The sequence below is a fragment of the Megalobrama amblycephala genome, linkage group LG12, assembly GCF_018812025.1.
Source record: "Megalobrama amblycephala isolate DHTTF-2021 linkage group LG12, ASM1881202v1, whole genome shotgun sequence".
NCBI classification, from domain to species: domain Eukaryota; kingdom Metazoa; phylum Chordata; class Actinopteri; order Cypriniformes; family Xenocyprididae; genus Megalobrama; species Megalobrama amblycephala.
This window is the reverse complement of record NC_063055.1, coordinates 34,541,615-34,561,864: the sequence shown is the minus strand read 5'-3', so window position 1 is coordinate 34,561,864 and position 20,250 is coordinate 34,541,615. Positions and strand designations below refer to the sequence as shown.

General features: G+C 36.4%; 2 protein-coding genes across 2 annotated transcripts in view; one reads left to right on the top strand and one right to left on the bottom strand.

Moving 5' to 3' along the window:
- frmd3 (FERM domain containing 3) overlaps positions 1-3,652 on the top strand; it is a 71,583-nt gene extending 67,931 nt beyond the window's left edge. The window contains exon 15 of the transcript XR_007187582.1: positions 1,876-3,652. The gene's annotated coding sequence lies outside the window, so the exon portion shown is untranslated. The remainder of the gene's footprint in view (positions 1-1,875) is intronic.
- A 2,423-nt stretch (positions 3,653-6,075) lies between these two features.
- The window catches only part of rasef (RAS and EF-hand domain containing), a 28,751-nt gene continuing 14,576 nt past the window's right edge, over positions 6,076-20,250 (bottom strand). The window contains exons 7-17 of the mRNA XM_048210825.1: positions 19,257-19,325; positions 18,759-18,840; positions 18,467-18,537; positions 16,302-16,575; positions 14,706-14,840; positions 14,427-14,574; positions 14,211-14,292; positions 13,818-13,932; positions 9,573-9,692; positions 8,071-8,147; positions 6,076-7,166 (exon numbers count right to left, since the gene is read on the bottom strand). Of these exons, the coding sequence (XP_048066782.1) occupies positions 7,061-7,166; positions 8,071-8,147; positions 9,573-9,692; positions 13,818-13,932; positions 14,211-14,292; positions 14,427-14,574; positions 14,706-14,840; positions 16,302-16,575; positions 18,467-18,537; positions 18,759-18,840; positions 19,257-19,325 (1,279 nt within the window). The 3' untranslated portion in view covers positions 6,076-7,060. The remainder of the gene's footprint in view (positions 7,167-8,070; positions 8,148-9,572; positions 9,693-13,817; positions 13,933-14,210; positions 14,293-14,426; positions 14,575-14,705; positions 14,841-16,301; positions 16,576-18,466; positions 18,538-18,758; positions 18,841-19,256; positions 19,326-20,250) is intronic.

Below are 20,250 nucleotides of genomic sequence, written 5' to 3'. Positions count from 1 at the left end.
TCACAATTGCGAGTTATAAAGTCCAATACTGAGGTGGGAAAAAGACTGACTTTTTTTCCTCAGAATATCAAATTTATATCTTAAAATTTTGAATTCATAACTCAGACTTTTTTTCTCAGAATATCGAGTTTTTATCTTACAATTTTGACTTCATAACTCACAATTGCGTGTTTGTATCTCACAATTCTGACTTTTTTCTTGCAATTCTGACTTTTTTTCTCACAATTCTGACTTATAAACTCGCAATTGCAAGAATTCTTTTTTTTCTCATTTTTTTTGCAATTCGGACTCTTTTTTCGCAATTTTCACAAACTCGCAATTACGAGAAAAAAAATCATGCAATTCTGACTAATAAACTCGGAATTGCAAGAAAAAATCTCACAATTCTCATTTTTTTTGCAATTCTGACTTCTTTCTCAGAATTGTGAGATATAAACTTGCAATTGTGAGCTATGAAGTCCAATTCTGAGGTGGGAAAAAGACTGACTTTTTTTTCTCCGAATATCGAGTTAATATCTTACAATTCTGATTTTATAACTCGCAATTGCGCAATTCTGACTTTTTTTCTCAGCCTAAAAAAAAAGATCAAACAACATCTACATCACCACATGTTGTTCAGGATGGTTTCAAGAAAGAATCCTCTGCTCTCATCCAAAAACAAACTCAGGCATATTCAGTTGTCAGAACTTCAGACAGGACCGGCTTCTATGGTCAGATGAAACAAACAACAAAAGATCGTTTTTTGGCAGCAAACACACGAGATGGGTTTGGTGTAATCAGGAATAAAGGTACCCCGTGTCCACGGTTAAATATACTGCTGGATCTTTAATGTTGTGGGCCTATTTTTCTGCTGGAGGTCCTGGACATCTTGTTCATATACATGCCATCATGGATTCTATCAAATACTAACAGATAAAAATCAAAACCTGACCGCTTCTGCTAGAAATCAAATAATGGGCCGTGGTTGGATCTTCCATCGGGACAATGATCCAAAAACAAACATCAAAACCAACACAAAAATGTGTCAATGAGCCTAAAATGAAGCTTTTGCCATGGCCGTCCCAGTCCCCTGACCTGAACCCTAAATAAAAAAAGGAGTGGAGTGAACTGAAGAGAAGAAGCACCAACATGGAGCTGGGAATCTGAAGGATCTGGAGAGATTCTGTATGAAGGAATGGTCTCTGATCTCTTGTCAGGTGTTCTCCAAACTCATCAGGCATTATAGGAGAAAACTCAAGAGCTGTTCTCTTGGCAAAAAAGGTTGAAAAAAGTATTGAATAAAAGGGTGTCATTAATTGTGGCCAATGTGTATTGGAGAAAAACATTTATTTCATAAAGAGATCCAGTTGTTTTACTTTAATTAAAGGTTAGATTTTCTGTGAATAAATTAAAGATCAAAAGGATTAACAACAAAGATTTATTTTCACAGGTTTCTTTGTAGTGTGTCGTGAAGTTTGTGCGAGGACCGCCACTTCCACATGAGCTTCACAACGCACTTACATCCCTCTCATGATCGCTCGAATGACAGTAGACAGGAAGCAATGATATATTTAAAAGAGTTTAAAAAATGTGTATTTTTTTTTACACCTATCGTTTGGCTTCAGAGGACATTGATTCATCCACTGGGGTCATATGGATTACCGTCACAATCGTTGTGTGTGGTTTTTCAAGCATCAAATGAGTGGCACCCATTCACTTGCATTATATGGAATCACAGAGATGGATAATTTTCCTAAAAATGTTCATTTGTGTTTATCTGAAAAAAGAAAGTCACATACATTGGGCATGGCATGAGAGTGAATAATTGATGAGAGAATTTTCATTTTTGGGTGAACTATCCCTTTAAGTCTATGATTACATTTGTGTTTCCTTCAGCGGTCCAGGATCAGACTGAAGTTGATCTTCCTGACACAGGGCTTTGACCACATCCACATCAACTAATCAAATTAACACGGCTACTTGTGATGCAAATCTGACGTGATGTCACATCTGTTGCTGAGCTGATAGCAAAAGGGCTAATGACACATTTCTGTCAATGCATCACACTCAACTATATTGAGTTCTATATAAAAACCCCTGATCACTGATATTTACTGTCTAACAGCAGGCGGCTCTCTCAGGAACGTATGTCAAATACTGAAGGATCTTTAAAAAGCTGTTTATTTTCTGATAAAAAGAAAAGAAAACTAAACAAAACAAATATGCATATTATTAGCAAACAGGCATTTATATGGATACGTTAACGCAGAGAAAATATTTGATTGCTATTGTATGTTATTTGTGGCTCATTGTGTGGTTGATATTCCTACAGGCTCATATTTAATCATTATATTAACATTACATTATGTGCATCATCAAATCAAAATCAGAATAACACATTACCTACATACTGCATAAGGTTGTGATTTAGTCAGTATTAATTAATGTAAATTAATATTTCTTATTAATACATTAATTCTTTTTTTTTTTAAATGACATACTGTATACACTACCGGTCAAATTTTGGACACACACTTGACAGAATTTTTCATTATATTAATGTGCATAGTTAATTCATATTAATTTGTATGAATATTTCATTAATATGAATTTATACAATTTATTAATATGAATTAATATTCCATTAATAGGCCTATTGATTCATATTAATATTGAAATAACAAAAAATATTAATATTTGCCTTACACCATATCCCACCTTATGTAGCCCCGCCCCGGTTTGTATTTCCAAAGCGATCTTACATATTTATGAATGAACTGCTCGTTTTAAAATCTTCCCGGTCTACTGACATTTGTTAAGACATCTGCTTTAAACATTACAGTGATAACTTTATTAATTCTACAAAACAGTAAACCCACCAGCTAATTATTCTTCAACAGCGATGCCAAATGTACAGAGCTACCGCAAAAAACGGAAGTTCAAAGACAACATTATAAAGATGGCGGCGCGCTCCTTTCTCTGGTGCATAAGGTAAAGTATTTCGCAAAACAACATGAACAAAATAATTACAATTAATTCTTACGTAAATACACAGTACTTAAAGAGACCTAATATAAAGTGGGACCTAATATTGTATTATGTTAAACGGGTTATATGTACAATTCAGAAACCATAGCGATACCGATGGCCGTTAAGTGAACTGCAGCTAGCAGCTTGCTCGTGCTCGAGCAGTAATTTATTTTACGTTCTTCGCTTAGAAGTAAAAAGTTGGAAATACCTTTGCAGCGATATACTGTTAACAAACTTCCCAAATGCCGTCCTCGCTGCCGAAAGCGACGTTTAACCGTCACACCCTTTTGAATTTCCCGGCAAAACCGTCCTGAGTCCTTCACACAAAAATCAGTGTGTAGAAGGTCTCGTTTTTCAAGTTTCGTTGCAAGCTGTTCACATATTGGCAATAAAAAAGCTATTAATACATGAAAATTCTTACACATAGCCCCGTTAAACATATACATTTAATCTCATTTTTAAAAAATGTAATTCATTTTTTTTTGTAAGATTGAGTTGGAGCAGATAGTAAAGGAAGACAAGTCATTTCACTTGGCGGCCATCTTTGAAACGCCTCTCGGGCATCCTGGGCAGCATGCAATCTCTTTGAATGGGGAAACATCAAATTCTCCAAAACTCCAACCTTACGATTAAATTTCATATTTGAAATCACCAATGAGATCTAACAACAACCGGCTCATAAATTTAGTTTCTAAACGCTGGAATCATGACACAAAAAAAAAAACTATTTTTCAGGCTGGATCAAGCTAGTGCGCATGCGCAGACCTAAATGCGCGTCTCTTCGGAGGCGAGCGTCTGACTGTTTCTATAGAAACCGGTGATTCTAACGGCAGCTGAAGTGACGCGATGACTTTACCAGTCGGCGATTGGCTCTTATTTAGAAGGCGGGACTTATTCCGCCATATTGCGCGTTACACTTTCTCCCATTCAAAACAATACGAGTCTTTGAGGAAAATCAGACTCTAGACAAAGCAGCTTAAATTTAAAATTAATTTGCAATGTTATTTGGTCAGTACATAATTCCATTTGTGTTATTTCATAGTGGTAATGGTTATTATTATTATTCACATTTTAGAATAACTAAAGAAAAGGTGTGTCCAAACTTTTCACCAGTAGTGTGTACATCCACATACACTGTAAGTAGATGTGTACATTAAAAAACTAGTTGTCCTTGAGTTTCACACTTCTGCATGTATATGTCTGTAAATACTGTTAAAAAAGAAAACATTCTCATTTCAAGTGTCTGACCTTGTGTATTCAACTAGCTCATCTAAGTCTTATTTGTATATGATCATAGGACTATGAAAAGAACATAAAGGCTTTTTTTTTTCTTTTGTGTTCAGGTTTCTCTGGACTTTCAGCTCAGGGTTGAGTCATATTTATTGATGGGTTCATAGACTATAATATAAATACAACATTAATGCTTTGCTCTGATGCTGCTGTGAAAGTTGTAGTTCTCATTGTAATAAAACATCACGTGGAAAATGTAGATAATAGATAGTCATGCTTTGTGCTTTAATGTGTGTTATCATGACCAATGAAACCAGAGAACCAATGGCCACATTCAGTCGAACTGCTAGATAAAGCCAGTGATCAGCAACTTCATTAGTTTTATGGCAGACAATAGCAGGTTGACTGAATTTGCCCGTTATCCTGAACTTCTCTTATCGTATATTGTAGTGTGGCAAGATATAGATGTCCAAACTCATTTTAATTGGCCAGAGGGTAAACCTATTTCATACAGCATTCAGAAATGTCATGCACTGGAATTTGCTGTTTATTGGTTTTGTAGCCTTGCTATTCTGTTGCATGATGGGACACCAAGACTTTAACAGAACCCTTCGTTTTTTTCTCTTATTTTTTTCTCATATGTTTGATGGAAGTGATTTTATTTGATTTTATTTATAATACTGTCCACAACACTGAGCATTGATAGAAATGGAAATTCAAAAGGTTTTTTATGCCAGCATTTGTTGACAGAACCAACACAATTCCCATGTTTTCAAATAATCAGCTTTATTAATTAATCAATCATCTTTGGTAAATTGCAAAAGATATGTTAAATGTAATGTTTCGGATCATTTTTACAAAGGCTGTCAAGAACATCATATCGGGGTCATAATTTACCCCCAAATCAAAAGATATAAAAAAGAAAATATTTTGCAAAATATTAATTATTAAGAAAATTACACTTATTTAACACTGTGAAAAGAGACATGAAATTGTATAGTATTTCTACATCATGGCAGTGTTTGGGATTAAACAACAAAGATATTGTCTTTCATTTCTTTCATTACAGTAATGAGAATCATTGAGAATAATGAGAATTATAAACAAACTCAAATTAAATCATCCGGATACATTACCGTAATGAGGATTTGGAAGGGAAATGTCCTTAATTATCATTAGAATAATGTCACAATGCAAAAAATCTTAATAGTCCTATAAATAGACCGTGTAAAATATATTGTATTTTTTTCTTTTTCATGTTTTCAGGATGAAACATGACCTGGAAAAGTGAAATTCACCCCTTTGGATGACAGTATAGAGTTGACTGGCCTGGTTAATTCTATACACTGATTAAAAAAGAAAACATTCACCAATTCTTGTTCAAGATCTAGATCTTGATCAGCGCTTTGTGGAAAAAACAAACAAACAGATGTTTCTTACATAACATGGCTAAACATAAAAACAACCCATTGCCCTTTATAAAAAACTAAAACAAAACCCTGATAATTATACAGTGAAACAAGAAAATATGCAAAGTAACTGAACATCTGAAAAATGTGTGTAAATTTTTTTTCTTTAGGGGTTTGAAATCTTTTGTTTGGTGATTTCATACGTGAAATGTGTTTTGTTTGCATGTTTAGCAGCATTATAAATGTTTCAGTTTAAAACAGTCTGTCATTTAATTTCAAAATACAACTCTGGGAGTATCAAAAAAAAAAAAAAATCAGTTCCCAGATTCACTGGGAATCGCCTTATTAAATTTGTAAAGTGATTTTTGATTGTTTATATGTTCAAAAAATTGAATTGTTTTATATGTTAGTACTGCCACAATAAAACTGGAGTGAAAACATTGCAGTCTTTATTTTTGCTCAAATTTAAACCAACATTCACTCGATCTTAAATGCAAGTTAAATACAGTGAAATAAGCATGAAGAATTACAGATAAGACATTAGCACATTGTCATTCATATAATTGTGAATAGATTTAACATATAATGTTTTCCTGCATAATTTTTTTTTTATTAGAGTGTGCACTGTTTATTGCAGAATATAATATTACATATATTTCGTGAACATTAAAAGCCAGCTGTGCTCTTGAGAAATGCATAAAACAATGATAGTATAAAGATAAAGCATCCACAAAAGCTTATCAATCTGTTTTAAAATAGTTTTTAAAAAAATTAAATGAATTTGAGCATTTAAAGCTACAGGCCAAAAATGAACGTTTTGGATCATACACCAACTTCCAATTTTTTTTTTTTTTCAATAAATTCTGTCATTCTTTTCAGTTACACTTCTTAGAAAGCTTAATTCTACTTGACAAACAGTACTTTTCACATCATTTCAACTTTCACATATATTATTTCAACACACACACACACACACACACACACACACACACATACACATTCTCTGTAACACATTACAGAACTATTATATATATTATTTCTATATTATATATATTTCTTCTCTCTTAGCTTTCATGAAATAAATAAAGGCAAGGTGCAGTATACTAAACTCCTGACTGAGTGTATGTTCACCCCATAAGCCACTAATAAACGGCTGTAATATAAAATCTGTGAAATTCAGGGCTGTTAAAGGCAACCCATGACACAGTTATGAGACAGTCCTGAGGACAATACTTGAGCACATTTGGCACAGTGAAATTGTCAAACAACGTGGACAATCGCAAACCGGCAATTCCGATCTAATGTGACTTGAATAAATAGTTGAATGGTTAAATATTTGATTAGCTCTTTGCCGAAGCCTTGCGTTGTACCTGCACACGGGCTGTCACCGGGTCATGTGACGTGCACACACGTCAGCCCATGCAGCATTTTGGGTTAGGCATCTTTTTGTTATGATTTCCAGACAGTTTGGCCACTGATACGGGCTCCTTGTACTCGTCAGCATGCTTGGTCACCTCTCTACAGTTCAGGAAAGAGGAAACGTTTAACATGTGACAGCTTCACCTGTATTCGTGTTGAGTTTAAAATGTAATATTAGGCTAATACTGTATGCAAGTATAATGTTGGGACGTGAATTTGGAATCAGTAGAGCTGGGCTATTAATCAAATACGATTTTGGCTTCCAATGATTATGAAAACAAAATAATAGTGTTTATATTTAAAGTTCCAGGAAACCCACTGTTCAGTAAATGCATGATGCTTGCATAATCGTGATTCGTGTTAAATAATCATGATCTCAATACTGAGAAAAATAATCATGTTTATGATTTTTGCCACAGTCAGGCAGCCCTATGTACCCATTTTCTGATGTGAACTGAATACTGAAATTTGCTGCAAAATATTACACAATGAGGCTTGACTGTCAGAAGAATGTGTTTGTAGTTCAAAGCATTATGCTCGGATTATTAAACTCAATAACTGCTGCCCTCTTGTGTTTTGTGTTAATATTACAAATGAGTGCAGTCAGTTCTTCTGAAAGCACTTTATGGGTCAAAACCTATAAAGAATATGTCTCCAAATTATTATTTTGATATTTTGCTTGTATTATATGAATTGTAATACTGCTTTAAAATGTTATTTTTTCAATTGAAAAAAATTAAATAACTGTCATTAAAATACAAAAACAAATAATCATAGTTTCTTAAAAAACTGCAGCAAAAAAAAATATTTTCTTTTTCATTGGTCTTTTGAATTCAGAGAGAAATGTGATTTGGACATGTTTTTTGTAAAATGCATCCTTCAGTCTAATTGGTCCATTTTGGTATCATTTAACACAGTCAGATGTTGACTTTAAAATGTATTCCAGACAGAAGTATTATATTTATAGAATGTGATTTCATTTTGAATCAGGAACAGGGCTTACCTGGCTAAATGAAGAACAGCCTCAATGATGTTGGATCCATCCTTTGCACTCGTCTCGCAGAATAAGGCACTGTATGTCTGAACGCAGAGAGCAGCCACAGTTACACTTACAGTAATAAAAAACTAACTAACCAACACTGTGTTTGTTATAGGTGATATGTTTTCATGTGCAGGGGAAATGTTCTGGATAACTAAAATGAAAAGGTTTAGTGTAAAAAATTCAGAACATTCAGAAAAGTTTAGTTTACAAAGAACAGTTCACTTAAAAATAAAAAAAATGTGTCATTATTTACTCACACACAAATACAAATTTTGAATAAAGTCCAGGCCGCTATTTGAGAAATATCTTTGACTTAAAGCTCACCCTAAAATGAAAATCAAGTCATCATTTACTCACCCTGGTGTTGTTAATGGCATATGCCCTTCTTTCTTTTTTGGACCACAAAAGGAGAATTTTTAAAAAAATGTCCCACTCGCGCTCGTCCCTGTAATGGCAGTGAACAGCGACCAGCATATTCATCACAGAATGATTTCTTGGAACACATGCAGTATACTCCAAGTTTTCCGGAGGTATATGATAGTGTTTGGTGAAAAACAAAATGCCCTTGGCCGTTGGTCTTCTGTGCACAGCTGCACATTCATGAGACTATTACCACAGTTCACTCTGTCTCACCCAGAAAAAACACACAAGTTGTGAGAAACCAAGATTAATAAATATGCAACATGAAATACAACGCCTAGAAATCCAAAAATCTTAGTTAAATATCTCTAGACTGGAACTCTGTTTGTCTGATGACAGTCAGAATGACAGTTGACAGATGTGAATGCAATAACGTCTTGTTACGGCGAACACAACAGATATATTCACCTCAGAGAACAAGGTACATGAATTGAATTTCATGTTGTGTTTTTATTAATCTTGATTTCTCACAACATGTGTGTTTTTCTGGGTGAGTCGGAGTCTCACGAACACTCAGCTGTGCACAGAAGACCAATGGCCAAGGGCAGGATTTTTGTTAAATTATACATTAAATTTCAGTTTGTTTTTTACCAAACCCTATCAAATATACTTTTTGATGCTGGTTGCTATTTATTGCCATTATACGGACTAGCACGAGTGGGACCGTTTTTAAAAAATTCTCCTTTTGTAGTCCATAAAAGAAAGGTCATACGGCATTAGAACAACACCAGGGCGAGTAAATTATGGCTTAATTTTTATTTTAGGGTGAACTATCCCTTTAAGTTTAAAAAAGTCTTCTGAAGCCTATGATAGTTTATCGTCTATGATAGAGTATTGTTATGGTGCTTTTTTAAAGGTTTTAAAGGTTGAACGTTTCAGTCTCCCTGCATAGAAAAAAGCAGCCAGCAGTGTGTTTTTCAGGGATAAATCAAAGTCAAACGGTTTGTATGAGGGTGAGTAAATGATGATAATTTTGGGTCAACACTCCCTGTAAAAAACAGAAAGCAGCAGTAAATCACAGTGAATAATGGCCGGGCACGAACCATGGCCAGTTTCTCTCCATAGCTAGTTGGAATACAGGTGACTCCATCCAGAAGAGCTTCTTTCCTCAGGTCTGTCTTGTTCCCCACAAGCATAATGGGTATGTCATCCTGGGACACATCCTGCACCAGAAAAGAATCGCAATCAGTATCTTATTCAAACTAACCCAGCAACATCCCACATATCAGTATCTTTTAAAGGGTTAGTTCACCCCAAAATGAAAATTCTGTCATTTATTACTCACCCTCATGCCGTTCCACACCCGTAAGATATTTTTGTTGAAATCTGATGGCTCTGTGAGGCCTTCATAGCCAGCAATGACATTTCCTCTCTCAAGATCCATTAATGTACTAAAAACATATTTAAATCGGTTCATGTGAGTACAGTGGTTCAATATTAATATTATAAAGCGAAGAGAATATTTTTGGTGCGCCAAAAAACCCCAAAATAACGACTTATTTAGTGATGGCCGATTTCAAAACACTGCTTCAGGAAGCATCGGAGCATTATGAATCAGCGTGTTCGGCGCACCAAAGTCATGTGATTTCAGCAGTTTGGCGGTTTAATGTGGTTTTTAATGAATCAGCGTACTGAATCATGATTCAGATCACGTGTCAAACTGCCAACGGCTGAAATCACGTGACTTTGGCACTCCGAACAGCAGATTCATTGTGCTCCAAAGCTTCCTGAAGCAGTGTTTTGAAATCGGCCATCGCTAAATAAGTCGTTATTTTGGGTTTTTTTGGCACACCAAAAATATTCTCGTCGCTTTATAATATTAATATTGAGCCACTGTACTCACATGAACTGATTTAAATATGTTTTTAGTACATTAATGGATCTTGAGAGAGGAAGTGTCATTGTTCCCTATGGAGGCCTCACAGAGCCATCAGATTTCAACTAAAATATCTTAATTTGTATTCTGAAGATGAACAAAGGTCTTACGGGTGTGGAACGGCATGAGGGTGAGTAATAAATGACAGAATTTTCATTTTTGGGTGAACTAACCCTTTAACTGTAGGTGTTTATTTAAAATGTGAAATCCTCAAAAACATCAGGGTACATTCAACTCTTACATCAAAAGATCAAGAAAAATCTATTTAGACATTCACAAGATTCCTCTTCACAAAGATCATTTATGGAAACAAAATTACAAAAATGCTTCATTCAGAAACAGTAGCGGCTCTTGGACATAAATTCAGGTAGAGCAGATTCTGGGTCTTAGTGCTAGTTATTTGAACCATTTTGTAAGCTTTATATCCTAATCGCTCAACACATCAGACACACTTTTAGCAGAATTCTAATGTCCTTGTGTTATTTAGCCTGAGGGTGGCGCTCTAATGATGATTGACAGACTTTAGTACACACGACAAATGCATAGAATGCCATCTTAGAATTGCCTTAATGTAGCGTTCATTGCTTCTGAAACACAAAAGAACTACTGTATTGTACTGTACTGTAAAAAAGCTATTCACATGAGCATGTTTAAATTAAAGGGTTTATGCTCTGATTAATTTGATACGCTACTCCACATAGGAAGAACAGACATGCCAACTAGTTACTGACCTGATGCAAACACATATCTGAAGTGAACTGATAGAGTCTTGTTCTGGAGCAAGGTTTATGTAAGGTGTGTTCACCTAATGTGAAAATAAGCGGGGCAGCCGGAAATCTGGCCCAATGGCTCTCTAAAGCCCGGGACACACTGCACAATTTTTGGCTGTCCCAGACAAAAGATTGTCATCGTGAAACAATCGTGCCGATTTTTGTGATCGTGGCTCTTAATCGGTGGTCCTGTGTCGTACAGTGAGAGGTTCAAAGACGGCTGTTTTCCCGGTCTTGTGACCAAAGATAATTTACGATCAGTGTCAGAAATTCAGAAATTTGCTGCTACGACCTACATCTACTAACCAGTCAATAAAAATGCTACATGAAATGAACACGACATGGCGCTAAGACTTAAAACTGCTTACCTCAAGCTCTTTTCCCTTCTTCTTTCGCCGCTTTCTTTTTTCAGCACACATAAAAACTACAATTGCCAAAGTGTGATTCAACATGGCCTTTTGTCTACAACTAGCGCATGCTGATAACGTTTTATTCTACTATAGAAACTTGCATCATAGCCCACGAGTCAACAGGTGTCATCAACGTATAGTCTACATGCATGTCGTACCCGAGTTTAATAGATCCATGTCGCATCGCACGGTGTGATTTGTAATGATCTTATAGGATTGCTAAAATCATGCAGTGTATCCCGGGCTTAAGAGATTTGGTTTCACGCATCAAGCAAGTACGGTTGAGCTTCTGTTTATGTTCACTAATCAATGTTTATACAGTGGGTACGGAAAGTATTCAGACCCCCTTAAATTTTTCACTCTTTGCTATATTGCAGCCATTTGCTAAAATCATTTAAGTTCATTTTTTTCCCTCATTAATGTACACACAGCACCCCATATTGACAGAAAAACACAGAATTGTTGACATTTTTGCAGATTTATTAAAAAAGAAAAACTGAAATATCACATGGTCCTAAGTATTCAGACCCTTTGCTGTGACACTCATATATTTAACTCAAGTGCTGTCCATTTCTTCTGATCATCCTTGAGATGGTTCTACACTTTCATTTGAGTCCAGCTGTGTTTGATTATACTGATTCGGACTTGATTAGGAAAGCCACACACCTGTCTATATAAGACCTTACAGCTCACAGTGCATGTCAGAGCAAATGAGAATCATGAGGTCAAAGGAACTGCCTGAAGAGCTCATAGACAGAATTGTGGCAAGGCACAGATCTGGCCAAGGTTACAAAAAAATTTCTGCTGCACTTAAGGTTCCTAAGAGCACAGTGGCCTCCATAATCCTTAAATGGAAGACGTTTGGGACGACCAGAACCCTTCCTAGAGCTGGCCGTCCGGCCAAACTGAGCTATCGGGGGAGAAGAGCCTTGGTGAGAGAGGTAAAGAAGAACCCAAAGATCACTGTGGCTGAGCTCCAGAGATGCAGTCGGGATATGGGAGAAAGTTGTAGAAAGTCAACCATCACTGCAGCCCTCCACCAGTCGGGGCTTTATGGCAGAGTGGCCCGACGGAAGCCTCTCCTCAGTGCAAGACACATGAAAGCCCGCATGGAGTTTGCTAAAAACCACCTGAAGGACTCCAAGATGGTGAGAAATAAGATTCTCTGGTCTGATGAGACCAAGATAGAACTTTTTGGCCTTAATTCTAAGCGGTATGTGTGGAGAAAACCAGGCACTGCTCATCACCTGTCCAATACAGTCCCAACAGTGAAGCATGGTGGTGGCAGCATCATGCTGTGGGGGTGTTTTTCAGCTGCAGGGACAGGACGACTGGTTGCAATCGAGGGAAAGATGAATGCGGCCAAGTAAAGGGATATCCTGGATGAAAACCTTCTCCAGAGTGCTCAGGACCTCAGACTGGGCCGAAGGTTTACCTTCCAACAAGACAATGACCCTAAGCACACAGCTAAAATAACGAAGGAGTGGCTTCACAACAACTCCGTGACTGTTCTTGCATGGCCCAGCCAGAGCCCTGACTTAAACCCAATTGAGCATCTCTGGAGAGACCTAAAAATGGCTGTCCACCAACGTTTACCATCCAACCTGACAGAACTGGAGAGGATCTGCAATGAGGAATGGCAGAGGATCCCCAAATCCAGGTGTGAAAAACTTGTTGCATCTTTCCCAAAAAGACTCATGGCTGTATTAGATCAAAAGGGTGCTTCTACTAATAACTGAGCAAAGGGTCTGAATACTTAGGACCATGTGATATTTCAGTTTTTCTTTTTTTAAATAAATCTGCGAAAATGTCAACAATTCTGTGTTTTTCTGTCAATATGGAGCGCTGTGTGTACATTAATGAGGAAAAAAAATGAACTTAAATGATTTTAGCAGATGGCTGCAATATAACAAAGAGTGAAAAATTTAATACTTTGCGTACCCACTGTATGTGAATAAAAGCCTGACTTATATCTGTTCATCATATAAAAGTCTTATGGGTTTGGAATGGCATGAGGGTGAGTAAATGATGAGTCAATTTAAATTTTTGGGTGAACTAACCCTTTAAGGTTACAGTAGCAGCAGGTACGAACACTGCATTTAATTCCTAGAGAGTTTGGAAAAAGGTCAACTTAATTATGACTGTTTTGTATGAAACCTTAACATTATAACATTAACATTATAAGTTTACAAAAACTGTAGTATGCTAAACAAGACTGCGCTGAGGAAATACCTCAATGATGTCGACCCATTCGCGCACATTCAGAAAGCTCTTCTCACAAGTGACGTCATACAGTAGAAGGACCCCATCGGCTCTCCTGAAGTAAGATTTGGCAATGCTCCGAAATCTGTAAAAGGGACACGAGTTATCAATCTTTAGCCTAAAGTGTACTTCAGTTTTTACACATAGGCTAGGGTATGTGTACAATACATGATGTAAATTTCATCAGCAGCATAGTATGTATATACTGTAGGCAAGCACATGCATATTCTGTACGCTCAGCTTGCACAACATGATTCATATTGTTGTTGGTTTGGTGTGTCACTGACTTTAGAGTTTATACCATGGGGTATAGATGTGTTTTGGTTGAGGGTTTCAACTCAAATTTGGGCACTGGGATCTTACCTTTCCTGTCCAGCTGTGTCCCATAACTGCAGCACTGTTGGAACACCATCCACAACCAAAGTTTTCATCTGGAAATCAACCCCTGCAGGAAACAGACGCAAATGACCATCATTTCACAATACTTGTGACAGTTAAAGATTATATTATATAATATTATATATTATATTATTATATAAAGATTATATATAAGTGTGGTTAAGTGCTAGCAAGTCTTACCCAGTGTGGCACTAGTGTTGCCTTTGAACTCGTTCTTACAGAGACGAAGGAGGAAACTAGACTTTCCCACAGCGGCGTCTCCTGCCAGCACAATCCTGTAAGCCTTCTCAGATGGAGGCTGAGTCACTGCCAACTCATCCTGCTCTCTCTGCACAGATGCACACACATTTGGTCTTTACACTTTGAATTTCAGGACTGAGATTTGTTTGAGTTCAGGATTTAGAATGCTGTGGGTCAAATTTAAGTCTTTATGATACTTCTGGCAGGTGAATCCGGTACCTCATTGAAGATGGCAGAGAGGCATTTCTTCCCCGAAGCATTAACGTCATCTTTCTGAGCAGGCTTTGACAGAGTCCAGCTCAGAACGGATTCGCTGTCCGACCCAAAAGCAGCCTCTTCGTGCACTTCCAGAACCTGTGAGCGTACACAGCTTATTTAAAAACAGGACTCTGAGCCAGTCTGACTGATCATGAAAAGACAGCAAGTTAAGAACACACAGGAAGATGTCTTTAAATTATTCATTATATAAAGCTGACACTTTAAATCAACATTTAAAAAAAAAAAAAAATCTAAACCTTGACAAAAAAAAAATAGTCTTTGAGAATGTCTAAGTATAAATCCAAATCCACAACTTAATAAAAATAAGTATTTGTCTAAAAACCACTACAGAATTTATAAGCCACTTTATATAGTGGTTACACCATGGCATTACATAGGTTTTTCTTTTTTTTACTCCCACCAGATGGCACTAATCTACCTTCAAAAAATTGGATTATAAATGCCTTGTCTCTATTTTAACATGGAATACTGCTTTAATTGAAAAATAATTGAAAAATATATTAGAAAAAATTGAGTATTATTTTCAATGGGGAAAAATAGCTAATAAAAATTGTATAAATATTGCATAGTATCATAAAAAACCCTCAAAATTTTAAATAATAATCAAAAAATATTATTGAACAAAAATATAGTACAATAGTTTTCCTGAAAAACAAAAAAGTTACATTTCTAGGCTTTGTTCATTTTTTTACTATGAAGGAGCCAAGTGTGACTCCTAAACGAAGAGGACCAGAGGGTTAAATTATTTTGGTTCAGCATATTCAACGTTAAAGGGTTAGTTCACCCAAAAATGAAAATTCTGTCATTAATTACTCACCCTCATGTCGTTCCACACCCGTAAGACCTTCATTCATCTTCAGAACACAAATTAAGATATTTTTGATCAAATCTGATGGCTCAGTGAGGCCTCTATTGGCAGCAAGATCATTAACACTGTCAAATGAAAGACATATTTAAAACAGTTCATGTGAGTACAGTGGTTCAACCTTAATGTTATGAAGATGAATGAAGATGATGTAGATATTGTTGAATAAAGTCGTTATTTTGTTTTTTTGGTGCACAAAAAGTATTCTTGTCGCTTCATAACATTAAGGTTGAACCACTGTAGTCACATGAACTGTTTTAAATATGTCTTTGGTAACTTTCTGGGCATTTGAAAGTGTTAATTATCTTGCTGTCAATGCAGGCCTCACTGAGCCATTAGATTTTAACAAAAATATCTTAATTTGTGTTCTGAAGATGAACGAAGGTCTAAGGTTTTTTTTTAAAGACATGAGGGTGAGTAATTAATGACAGAAATTTCATTTTTGGGTGAACTAACCCTTTAAACTACGTCATTAACAACTAGTTGTTTGGTTCAGTTCTGTACACACAGCATAGAAATTTTGTAAATGCGGTTGTCACTACCTGCATCACTCCTGTAAATTACTGAACTGTGTGTGTACAGAACAGGATTAGGCACTAATAGGTGAATTGACACCTGAATTTAATAGCAGTGTGTACCATAGTGTACTTCTTTTTCACATCATACTGTACCTCTGTATCTGATGTGTCTCCAGACACAGTGGTGGTGTTGTCCTCTGCTTGGAAGTTTAGGAAGGAAGATCTCTCATGCTCATAATCGTAGCCGTTATTTGAGCGCAGGGTTGACATGCCGCTGTCCACACAGCTGTCGGGGAGGCTGTCTTCCTCACAGCTGCGCCTGCGCATGGGGTCGCACAGGGCCAGGGCCAGAGAATCACAGCTCGGTCTGCGACCATCCATCATCCGAAAATGATCATAGTCCTCAACTGCGCATGTGTTACAGCAGCTAAGGAAGTATTCATTGTGACAACAACACAGTTACTAAAAACTATATTTGCATTTCTCCAAGGAAAAAGCAGATAGCATAAAATAAATTTTGGATGTAGTCTGTATGTTTGTGCTGAATGAATGCAGTGGTTTAATATTTAAAGGTGCCCTAGAATTAAATATTAAATTTATATTGGCATAGTTGAATAACAAGAGTTCAGTACATGGAAAAGACATACATTGAGTTTCAAACTCCATTGTTTCCTCCTTCTTATATAAATCTCATTTGTTTAAAAGACCTCCGAAGAACAGGCAAATCTCAACATAACACCAACTGTTACGTAACAGTCGGGATCATTAATATGCACGCCCCAATATTTGCATATGCCAGCCCATGTTCAAGGCATTAGACAAAAGCAGCCAGTATTAACGTCTGGATCTGTGCACAGCTGAATCATCAGACTAGGTAGGCAAGCAATGACAACAGCGAAAAATGGCAGATGGAGCAATAATTACTGACATGATCCATGTTATCATGATATTTTTAGTGATATTTGTGATTTGTCTTTCTAAATGTTTCATTAGCATGTTGCTAATGTACTGTTAAATGTGGTTAAAGTTACCATCGTTTCTTACTGTATTCACGGAGACGAGCCGTCGCTATTTTCATTTTTAAACACTTGCAGTCTGTATAATTCATAGACACAACTTCATTCTTTATAAATCTCTCCAACAGTGTGTAATGTTAGCTCGGCATAGCCTCAAACTCATTCAGAATCAAATGTAAACATCCAAATAAATACTATATTTACATGATCCGATGTATGCAAGCAGCATGCATGACGAACATCTTGTAAAGATCCATTTTGAGGGTTATATTAGCTGTGTAAACTGTGTTTATGCTGTTCAAGGCAAGCGCGAGCTCCGGGGGAAGGGAAGCACGAGAATTAAAGGGACCACAACCTATATATCGGTGCATAGTTAATGATGCCCCAAAATAGGCAGTTAAAAAAATGAATAAAAAAAAATCTATGGGGTATTTTGAGTTGAAACTTCACAGACACATTCAGGGGACACCTTAGACTTATATTACATCTTTTAAAAAGAAGTTCTAGGGCACCTTTAAGGTTTAGAGTTTATAATGTGAGATCAATATCATGTAGCAAAGACCTCAACTCTAGAGTTAAAGGATTAGTTCACTTTCAAATGAAAATTAGCCCAAGCTTTACTTACCCTCAAGCCATTCTAGGTGTATATGACTTTCTTCTTTCTGATGAACACAATCAGAGATATATTTATAAATATCCTGATGCATCCAAGCTTTATAATGGCAGTGAGCGGGACCAACGAATATGAGCTGTAATCTGAAAGTGCATCCATCCATCATAACTGCACTCCACACGGCTCCGGGGCCTTCTGAAGCAAATAGACTCGTTTGTGTAAGAAAATATCCATATTTAACAAGTTATGAAATAAAATATCTAGCTTCCGTCAAACCTCCCTCCGTATTCAAGTTACGAAGAAAGTATAAACTGGCGTCGCGTCAGTTACACTTTTTCCGTAAGTTGAATACGGAAGGCGTAGGATGTAGCAGAAGCTTTTTGAACGTCGAGAGTTTTACACTTTCTTCGTCCATTGAATATGGAGGGAAGTCTGGCGGAAGCTAGATATTTTACTTCATAACTTGTTAAATATGGATATTTTTCTTCCACAAATGCATCGCTTTGCTTCACTGCCATTATAAAGCTCAGATGCGCCAGGATATTAATTACTTTAACTCAGATTGCGTTCATCAGAAAGAAGAAAGTCATATACACCTGAGATGGCTTGAGGGTGAGTAAATCGTGGGATAATTTTTATTTGAAAGTGAACTAATCCTTTAACTGCAAATAGCTATGCAAATGTCTTACCGATCAAAATGAGAGGAACAGACATTCTTTCTCGTGGTCACATAAACTCCAGGTGAGAGTCCACTAACACGCTGTAAGAGAAAAAAATCTGTCTAGAAAAAAAAAATCGGTCTGTCCTAGTAGATAAGCAGAAATGTAAATACAGTTAACTTGAACACTAATCCATGCCTCTTAAAAAACACACACAGCCATCAAAGCATTACCCTGATCAGCAAGCATTGCTCTCAAATAGCTTAATCCATTTTCCAACAACATCTACATTAAAGAAAGGCTCTGGACACAAGGGGTTTACCTGAGTCTTACTCTTGCTCTGACTGTTCTCTAAGGCTGAACGCAGACTGTCATTACTGTCATGGAGCTTTCTGTTGGCTGCCCTGGACATGGAAAACAACAATAAAAACAATAAAGCAACAAACCAAGAATCAGTTTCACAACTTCACTAAAATCAAGTCCCTACATTTTTTCTTGTTCGAGAAGCCATTTCACTCAAACATACATTTGACATCACAATAGGGAAGAAAAGACTATCGCAACCTACATTTCATGCAAACTTTAAAGATGTTTGGAATTACAAAAAAGAGCCATTACAAATTTTTAAGTATTTTTTTTTTTTACTAGCTGGACATCACTTTGAATTTACAGTGTTTTGGCTTGTTTTCTATATTCACAAAGAACATGCAAGTGAATCCCAAAACTGGCTTAGAAACAGCTTTAAAAAAAGAAAGCCTTTTTGAGGTCATATCTGCTGTTAGCATGACAAGTTTCATGTAGTGCTGTGTGTTCAACTCACTGAAGCACCTCGATCTGTCTCTCCAGGTTATCTCTCTCCTCAGAAAAGCACTTCATAAGAGCCTCATCTCTGCACACAAATCAACAAAGTTAAATACTTATTGTTTGAGGTTTGTTCAAATTCATATATACACAGTAAGCACATGCAAAAGAAATGGTAATGAATGCCTTAGCAAACACCACTATTTAATTTTACACTATCTTAAGGAGCTATTTCTTATGGAAGCTTGTTTCTGCCATGGAATAAAACTATTTAAAAGATAATTGTGACATTTTATCTGACAATTCCGGCTTTTTTCTCAGAATTGTGAGAAATAAAGTCAGAATTGCAGGATGTAAACTCGCAATTTTGAGTAATAAAGTCAGAATTGCAAGATATAAACTCTCAATTGTGAGAAATAATTTAGAATTGTGAGATAAAAAGTCACAATTACCTTTTTTATTCAGTGGCAGAAACAAGCCTCCATAATTTCTATCATTCAGATCTGGCTGTTAAAAATGACTTTCGTTGGTTTAACCTAATGTAGTCAGGTTGATTTAGTCATTAAATATTTGGGTTACCTGACAACGTTTTTACACTGTAATACTTATAATACTAATGCTGGGACACTCAAACACAAGTAAATTGCGCTCTGTTTTGTCGTTACTAGGTGACAAGGTTCAGACATTCCTGTGCAGTGTAATGACACCAGGATATCCTGCTCTGACGATTTCAGCACTGCAAACAGTCACAAAACCTGTTTACAGCTGCTCGTGCGGGGGAACGGATATGTTCTTTCAGTATTGACAATGACGTATCCGAAAGGGAGTGTCAGAATCAAAAGAGATAGTCTGGGTTACTTCAGAATACATATTTGATAGGGTTCTCAAAAATTCCTGGTCTGAAGATCCAAATCCAAAGCATTTCTTATATATTCATCAATAACTAAGTCAACTGTGAATGTTGAGATGCCACCACACACACAAACACACACACACACACACACACACACACA